Source organism: Onychostruthus taczanowskii, unplaced genomic scaffold, assembly GCF_017590055.1.
Source record: "Onychostruthus taczanowskii isolate IOZ18803 unplaced genomic scaffold, ASM1759005v1 scaffold407, whole genome shotgun sequence".
Lineage (NCBI taxonomy): Eukaryota > Metazoa > Chordata > Aves > Passeriformes > Passeridae > Onychostruthus > Onychostruthus taczanowskii.
The window spans coordinates 9,530-18,784 of NW_024501538.1; the positions used below are offsets into that span (position 1 = coordinate 9,530).

The window sequence follows — 9,255 nt, forward strand, 5'->3', positions numbered from 1 at the left end:
CCCTGGGATTTGGGGTGCAGGGATCCCGTTACCCTGGGATTTGGGGTGCAGGGATCCCGTTACCCTGGGATTTGGGGTGCAGGGATCCCGTTACCCTGGGATTGGGGGTGCAGGGATCCCGTTACCCTGGGATTGGGGGTGCAGGGATCCCGTTACCCTGGGATTGGGGGTGCAGGGATCCCGTTACACCGGGATTTGGGGTGCAGGGATCCCGTTACACCGGGATTTGGGGTGCAGGGATCCCGTTACCCTGGGATTTGGGGTGCAGGGATCCCGTTACCCTGGGATTTGGGGTGCAGGGATCCCGTTACACCGGGATTTGGGGTGCAGGGATCCCGTTACCCTGGGATTTGGGGTGCAGGGATCCCGTTACCCTGGGATTTGGGGTGCAGGGATCCCGTTACACCGGGATTTGGGGTGCAGGGATCCCGTTACCCTGGGATTTGGGGTGCAGGGATCCCGTTACCCTGGGATTTGGGGTGCAGGGATCCCGTTACACTGAGATTTGGGGTGCAGGGATCCCGTTACACCGGGATTTGGGGTGTGCTGGGATTTGCAGTCTGCTGGAATTTGGGGTGAGGGTGTCCCATTGCACCGGGATTTGGGGTGCTGGGGGATTTGGGGTGTGCTGGGATTTGGGGTGCAGGGATTCCCTTGCACTGGAGTTTGGGGTGCTCCAGGATTTGGGGTGCTGAGGGTCCTGTTCTATTGGGGTTTGGGGTGCTCCAGGATTTGGGGTTCTCCAGGATTTGGGGTGCTGGGATCCTGCTGTAGCAGGATTTGGGGTGCTGGGGGTCCTCTTGTATTGAGTTTTGGGGTCCTCCAGGGTTTGGGGTGCAGGATGATTTAGGATGCTCCAGGATTGGCGTGCAGGATTTGGGGTGCAGCAGGATTTGGGGTGCAGCAGAATTTGGGGTGCTGGGATCCTGTTGTATTGAGTTTTGGGATGCTCCAGGGTTTGGGGTGCAGGATGATTTAGGATGCTCCAGGATTGGGGTGCAGGATTTGGGGTGCTCCAGGATTTGGGGTGCTCCAGAATTTGGGGTGCTGGGATCCTGTTGTATTGAGTTTTGGGGTGCTCCAGGGTTTGGGGTGCTCCAGGATTTGGGGTGCTGGGGGTCCTGTTGTATTGAGTTTTGGGATGCTCCAGGATTGGTGGTGCAGGATTTGGGGTGCTCCAGGATTTGGCGTGTCACACCTGTGTGTGCCTGTGTCACACCTGAGTGTCAGCGCGTGTCATACCTGTAGGTGTGTCGCACCTGTGGGGCTCACACCTGTGTCACACGTGTCATACCTGCCACACACCTGTGGGGACTCACTCCTGTGTCACACGTGTCACACCTGAGTGTCAGCGCGTGTCATACCTGTAGGTGTGTCACACCTGTGTCACACATGTCACCCACTGGTGGGGCTCACACCGCTTGTGTCACACGTGTTGTGCACACCTGTGTCACAGCTGTCACAGCGTTCTGGGGTGGTGACAGTCACACCTGTCTGTGCCCAGCCCGGTGTACGGGGGGTGTGACAGTCGGGTGTGACACACCTGTCCTTGTCCCCAGCCTGGTGTACGGGGGCTCGCGGGGGTCGCACCCGGACCCCGACCTGCTGCACCGGCAGCCCTACGGAGCCCCGCACCCGCTGCAGGGCTATGCGGCCAACCACCACCCGCCAGGTACGCGCCGCTGCCACCTGTCTGTCACCTGTCACCTGTCTGTCATTGCTGTCTGTCACCTGCTCCGCTGCCACCTCTGTCTGTCATCTCTGTCACCTCTGTCTGGCACTGCTGCCACTGCTGTCACCTTCTGTCACCCACTGTTACCACTGGCACCTCTGGCACCTCTCTGTCACCTCTGCCACCTGCTGTCACCCACTGTTACCGCTGTCTGTCACCTCTGTCACCTGCTATCACCTGTGTCACCTTCTGTCACCTGCTGTCATCTTTGTCACCTACTGTTACCCATTGTCACCTACTGTTACCCATTGTCACCTACTGTCACCCACTGTCATCTGCTGTCACCCACTGTCACCGTCACCCGCTGTCATCCACTGTCATCTCATATCACCGACTGTCACCTTCTGTCACCCACTGTCACCCACTGTCACCCACTATTATCTTCCGTCACCTGCTGTCAGTTCTGTCACCTACTGTTACCCACTGTCACCTTCTGTCACTCATTATCACCTTTTGTTACCTACTGTCACACACCATCACCTCTGTCACCTTTGATAAATACTGTCACACACTGTCACACACTGTCACACAGCCATGTCTGTCGCCTCTGTCATTTACTGTCACCTACTGTCGCCTTTGTCACCTACTGTCACCCACTGTGTCACCTTCTGTCACCTACTGTCACCCTCTGTTACCTCCTGTCCCCTTCTGTCACCTCTATCACCTTCTGGAATTTTCTGTCACTTGTTGTCATTTTCTGTCACCTTTATCACCTTCTGTCACCTTTATCACCTTCTGGAATTTTCTGTCACTTGTTGTCATTTTCTGTCACCTTTATCACCTTCTGTCACCTTTATCACCTTCTGGAATTTTCTGTCACTTGTTGTCATTTTTTGTCACCTTTATCACCTCCTGTAAGTTTCTGTCACTTATTGTCATTTTCTGTCACCTTTGTCACCTTCTCTCACCTGCTGCCACTCCCTGTCACCTTCTGTCACTTTTATCAGCATCTGTTATCTCCGTGACCTGCTGTCCCCTCTGTTACGTAACGTCACCTTTGTCACCTACTGTCATCTCTATCACCTTCTGTAATTTTCTGTCACTTATTGTCGTTTTCTGTCACCTTTGTCACCTTCTGTCACCTGCTGTCACCCCCTGTCACCCACAGACGCCTTGTGTCACCCTGACCCCCAGCGCCAGGTCTCTGTGTCACCTTGTCACTGCGATGTCCCCGCGCTGTGTCACCCTGGGACCTTTGTCCCCCCACATTCCCTTCTCTTTTCTTCCCTCCTGTTTCTTCATCTTTTCTCCCCTCGCATTTCCCGCTCTTTTTCCCCTCGTTTCCCACCTTTTTTCCCTTTCTGCTCCATACCTTTTCTTGCTCTCATTTCCTGTGCTTTTTGCTCAAGTTTATTGTCCTTTTTGCCTTGTTTCCTGCCCTTTTTCTCCCCTCGTGTTTCTCACCCTTTTTTCCCCCCACATTTCCCACCATTTTCCCCCTCACATTTCCCACCAATTCTTCCTTCATGCCATTTTTCCCCCTCACATTTCCCCCCTTTTCCCCTCACGTTTCCCTCCCTTTTCCCCCTCACATTTCCCACCCTTTTCTCCTATTTCTTGCCTTTTTTCCTCCCTCACGTTTTCCCGCCCTTTTCCCCCTCACGTTTCTCGCCCTTTTCCCCCTCACGTTTTCCGCCCTTTTCCCCCTCACATTTCCCTCCCTTTTTCCCCTCACATTTCCCACATTTTTTGCCCTCACATTTCCTCCCTTTTCCCCCTCACATTTCTCCAATTTTCCCCTCACATTTCCCTCCCTTTTCCCCCTCACATTTCCCACATTTTTGCCCTCACATTTCCTCCCTTTTCCCCCTCACATTTCTCCAATTTTCCCCTCACATTTCCCTCCCTTTTCCCCTCACATTTCCCCCCTTTTCCCCCTCACATTTCCCACATTTTTTGGCCTCATATTCCCCACCAATTCTTCCTTCATGCCATTTTTTCCCCCTCACATTTCCCCCATTTTCCCCTCACGTTTCCCTCCCTTTTCCCCCTCACATTTTCCGCCCTTTTTCCCCTCACATTTCCCTCCCCTTTTTCCCCCTCACATTTCCCTCCCTTTTTCCCTCATGTTTCCCTCCCTTTTCCCCCTCACATTTCCCCCATTTCCCCTTCACATTTCCCCCCTTTTCCCCTCACATTTCCCGCATTTTTCCCCTCACATTTCCCGCATTTTTCCCCTCACATTTCCCACATTTCTTGCTCTCACATTTCCCACCCTTTTTCCCCTCATATTTCCTGCATTTTTTCCCCTCACATTTCCCACCATTTTCCCCTCCCCCCTTTTCCCCCTCACGTTTCCCTCCCTTTTCCCCTCACATTTCCCCCATTTTTTGCCTCCCATTTCCCACCAATTCTTCCTTCATGCCATTTTCCCCCTCACATTTCCCCCCTTTTTCCCTCACATTTCCCACCATTTTTCCTCTTCTGTTTTGTACCTTTTTTCCTGTGATTTCCCGTCCTTTTTGCTGAAGTTTACTGTCTTTTCTGCCTTCCATTTCCTGTTCTTTTTTCCCCTCACATTTCCCCCCTTTTCCCCTCACATTTCCCTCCCTTTTTCCTCTCACATTTTCCACCCTTTTTCCTGTCACATTTCCCACATTTTTTGGCCTTATATTCCCCACCAATTCTTCCTTCATGCCATTTTTCCCCCTCACATTTCCCCCCTTTTCCCCTCACGTTTCCCTCCCTTTTCCCCCTCACATTTTCCGCCCTTTTTCCCCTCACATTTCCCTCCCCTTTTCCCCCTCACATTTTCCTTTTCCCTTCATATTTCCTGCCCTTTTCCCCTCATACTTCCCTTTACTCCCCTCATGTTTCTCGTCGTTTATCCCCTCACATTTCCCACCCTATTTCCCTCACATTTCCCCCTTTTTCCCCTCATGTTTCCTGCCCTTTTCCCCCTCACGTTTCCCTTTTCCTCCCTCACATTTCCCTCATTTCTCCCCTCACATTTCCCCCCTTTTTCCCGCACATTTCCCCCATTTTTTCCTTCACATTTCCAGTCCTTTTTTTCCCCTCACGGTTCCCGCCTTTTTTACCCCTCACATTTCCCCCTTTCCCCCTCACATTTTCTGTCACTTTTCCCTCTTTCTGCCATCCTTTTCTCTCTCACGTTTCCCACCCTTTCCCCCTCAAGTTTCCCTTTTCTCCCCTCACATTTCCCTCCTTTTTCCCCTCACATTTCCCCACTTTTCTCCCCTCATGTTTCCTGCCCTTTTCTCCCCTCACATTTCCCTCCGATTTTCCCATTTCTCCCACGATTTTCCCCATTTTCCCCTGTTTTTTCCCCAGATCGGAAGTTTTTTGCCTCCCATTTCCCACCAATTCTTCCTTCATGCCATTTTCCCCCTCACATTTCCCCCCTTTTTCCCTCACATTTCCCACCATTTTTCCTCTTCTGTTTTGTACCTTTTTTCCTGTGATTTCCCGTCCTTTTTGCTGAAGTTTACTGTCTTTTCTGCCTTCCATTTCCTGTTCTTTTTTCCCCTCACATTTCCCCCCTTTTCCCCTCACATTTCCCTCCCTTTTCCCCCCACATTTCTTCTCTTTTTCCTCTCACATTTCCCACATTTTTTTGCCCTCATATTCCTCACCGGTTCTTCCTTCATGCCATTTTTCCCCCTCACATTTCCCCCCTTTTCCCCTCACGTTTCCCTCCCTTTTCCCCCTCACATTTTCCGCCCTTTTTCCCCTCACATTTCCCTCCCCTTTTTCCCCCTCACATTTCCCTCCCTTTTTCCCTCATGTTTCCCTCCCTTTTCCCCCTCACATTTCCCCCATTTCCCCTTCACATTTCCCCCCTTTTCCCCTCACATTTCCCGCATTTTTCCCCTCACATTTCCCACATTTCTTGCTCTCACATTTCCCACCCTTTTTCCCCTCATATTTCCTGCATTTTTTCCCCTCACATTTCCCACCATTTTCCCCTCACATTTCCTGCATTTTTGCCCTCACATTTCCCACCCCTTTTCCCCTCACATTTCCCACCCTTTTTCCTCTCACATTTCCCACCAATTCTACCCTCCTGCCCTTTTCCCCCTCACATTTTCCACCCTTTTCCCCCTCAGGTTTTCCCCTCTTTCCTTTCTCACCTTTGCTGCCGTTTTGTTCCCTCAAGTTTTACACCTTTCTTTTTCTCATGTTTTTCACTTTTTTCCCCTTAATATTTCCCAATTATTTTTTCTTTGCATTTCTTGCCATTTTGTTGTCTCATTTCCCACCCATTTTCATCTCACGTTTCTTGCTCTTTGCCCCTCATGTTTGTCACCTTTTCTCCCCTCATGTTTCCCTTTTTTCCCCCTCACGTTTCCCGCCCTTTTCTCTCCTAATGTTTCCCAGCTTTTCCCCTCACATTTCCCCCTTTTTCCCTCACATTCCCCCCTTTTTTCCCTCACTTTTCCCCTTTCCCCCTCACTTTTCCCCTCACATGTCCCCCTTTTCTTCCCCTCACATTTCCCCCTTCCTTCCCCTCACATTTCCCCCTTCCTTCCCCTCACATTTCCCCCTTCCTTCCCCTCACATTTCCCCCTTCCTTCCCCTCACATTTCCCCCTTCCTTCCCCTCACATTTCCCCCTTTCTTCCCCTCACATTTCCCCCATTTTCCCTCACATTTCCCCCTTTTTTCCCTCACTTTTCCCCTTTCCCCCTCACTTTTCCCCTCACATGTCCCCCTTTTCTTCCCCTCATATTTCCCCCATTTTTCCCTCACATTTTCCCCTCACATTTCCCGCTTCTCTCCCCTCACATTTCCCCCATTTCCCCCTCACATTTCCCCCCCATTTTCCCCTCACATTTCCCAGCATTTCCCCTCACTTTTCCCCTCACATTTCCCAGCTTTTCCCCTCACTTTTCCCCTCACATTTCCCAGCTTTTCCCCTCACTTTTCCCCTCACATTTCCCCCCATTTTCCCCTCACATTCCTCCCCTTTCCCCTCTCACATTTCCCACATTTTCTCCCTTCACATTCCCCCCATTTTCCCCTCACATTCCCCCCATTTTCCCCTCTCACATTTCCTGCCGTTTTCCCTTCCTTTCCCCCCGTTTCCGTCACATCCCATTTGCCATCCACTCACCCCAAAACCTCCCGCCTTTGTCACCCCAGCCCTGTGTCACTGCCGCGTCCCCACGTCACCCTGACCCTGTAAACGTCACGACTGTGGTGTCCCCACATCCCCGAGGTGTCCCCAAGGCTGCACCACTCGGGGTCACCCCAAAGTGTCCCCTCACTTCCCTCCCTGTCCTTGAGAGGGTCACGGCCATGGTGTCCCCACATCCCCAAGCTGTCCCCAAGGTGTCCCCATGTCCCCAGGGTTACTGGGGCTCTTCAAGGGTCACCCCAAAGTGTCCCCTCAGTTCCCTCTCTGTCCTTGACGGGGGTCACGGTCACACTGTCCCCACATCCCCGAGGTGAGGTTTCCCCAAGGTGTCCCCGAGGTGTCCCCAAGGCGTCCCCATGTCCTCAGGGTTACTGGGGCTCTCCAAGGGTCACCCCAAAGTGTCCCTTCAGTTCCCTCTCTGTCCTTGACGGGGCTCGCGGTCACACTGTCCCCACATCCCCAAAGGGTCCCCAAGGTGTCCCCAAGGTGTCCGCATGTCCCCAGGGCTGTCGGGGCTCTTTGAGACGGGGCTGCACCACTCGGGGTCACCCCAAAGTGTCCCTTCAGTTCCCTCTCTGTCCTTGACGGGGCTCGCGGTCACACTGTCCCCACATCCCCAAAGGGTCCCCAAGGTGTCCCCAAGGTGTCCGCCTGTCCCCAGGGCTGTCGGGGCTCTTTGAGACGGGGCTGCACCACTCGGGGGGCCTGCAAAGTGTTCCCTCAGTTCCCTCCCTGTCCTTGGGGGGGTCACGGTCACACTGTCCCTACATCCCCGAGGTGTCCCCGAGCTGTCCCCGAGGTGTCCCCGAGCTGTCCCCGAGCTGTCCCCGGGGTGTCCCTGAGGTGTCCCGGAGCTGTCCCAGGGGTGGGATCACGGGGAGCTGTTCCCGAGCAGTCCCCGCGCTGTCATTGCTCTGTCCCCGAGCTGTGAACCCCCCGAGATGTCCCCGAGGTGTCCCTGAGCTGTCCCCGAGCTGTCCCCGCTCTGCCCCGAGCTGTGAAGTGTCCCCGAGCTGTCCCCGAGCTGTCCCCGTGTCCCCAGGGCTGTCGGGGCTCTTCGAGACGGGGCTGCACCACGCGGGGGGCGCGGCCCCCGACGCCTCGGTCATGAACCTGATCTCGGCGCTGGAGTCGCGGGGACCCCAGCCCGGACCCTCGGCCTCGTCCCTCCTGTCCCAGTTCCGCACGCCCTCCTGGCAGACTGGTGGGTCTGGGGGCTTCTCTTTTGGGGGGGGTCCCAGTTCCGCATGCCCTCCTGGCAGACTGGTGGGTCTGGGGGCTTCTCTTTTGGGGGGGGTCTTTAAGTTGCTTTGGGTTTGGGGAGGGTTTTCATTTTATTTTATTTGGGGGAGGGGGTCCTTATTTTGTCCTGCTGGGAGTTTGTTCTGCACTTGGGGGGTCCCAACTTACCCCAGGGTGTCCCCATTTACCCCAGGGTGTCCCCATTTACCCCAGAGTGTCCCCATTTACCCCAGAGTGTCCCCATTTACCCCAGGGGGTCCCCATTTACCCCAGGGGTGTCCCCATTTACCCCAGGGTGTCCCCATTTACCCCAGGGGTGTCCCCATTTGCCCCGGGGGGTCCCCATTTGCCCCGGAGGGTCCCCATTTACCCCGGAGGGTCCCCATTTACCCCAGGGGTGTCCCCATTTACCCCAGGGTGTCCCCATTTACCCCAGGGTGTCCCCATTTGCCCCGGGGGGGTCCCCATTTACAGCCATGCACACTCCAGCTCCGGCCGAGCTCTTCATCTCGGGCGCGCTGCCCGGCTCGGGCACCTTCCCGTCCTCGTCGGCGCTCGGCCCCTACCAGCACCCGGCGTCCTTCGGCGGCCGCAGCTTCCCGGTGGGGTCCCCGCTGAGCCTGCCCGAGGCCGCCTTCAGCCCCGGCTCCAACGGGCTGCTGTCCCCGCACGACCCGCTGCTGCACATCAAGCCCACGCAGCCCGCCGTGCCCTCCTCGCTGGGCTTCGAGCGCCTGGGCTCGGCCGTGCTGGGCTCGGCGCTGCCCGCCCAGACCCCTCCGTACCGGCCCGCTCCCAGTTCCTCCCAGTTCAACCTGCTGGCGGCCGCCGAGCAGCCCCCTCAGCTCTACAACGCGCCCGTTTTCGGCGGCGCCAACGCGGCGGGCGGCGGCGATCGCGCCATATCGCGACAGGACAGCGTCATCAAGCACTACCAGCGGCCGGGCGGGGCTCAGCCGCAGCTGCCGCCGGCGCCGGGGCTGCAGCACTACCTGAGCTGCGGCGGCTCCTACCAGCAGGTGCCCGCGCACCGCGCCCCGCTGTCCTGCAGCCCGCTGGGCGAGCAGTCGCCCGCCAGCTCCGAGGGCTCGCAGCAGCCGCCCAAGGCCGCTCCGCCGGCGCCGCGCCCCGAGCCGGGCTACCGGCCCATCATCCAGTCGCCGGGTTACTCCGGGGGCGCCGCG

The 9,255-nt window shown here is 55.8% G+C and overlaps 1 protein-coding gene across 1 annotated transcript in view; it reads left to right on the top strand.

Moving 5' to 3' along the window:
- LOC121340528 (proline-rich protein 12-like) overlaps positions 1-9,255 on the top strand; it is a gene marked incomplete at its 3' end in the record, with an annotated part of 22,042 nt that overhangs the window by 3,574 nt on the left and 9,213 nt on the right. Inside the window, exons 2-4 of the mRNA XM_041413338.1 lie at positions 1,560-1,672; positions 7,872-8,033; positions 8,546-9,247. Coding sequence (XP_041269272.1) covers positions 1,560-1,672; positions 7,872-8,033; positions 8,546-9,247 — 977 coding nt within the window. The remainder of the gene's footprint in view (positions 1-1,559; positions 1,673-7,871; positions 8,034-8,545; positions 9,248-9,255) is intronic.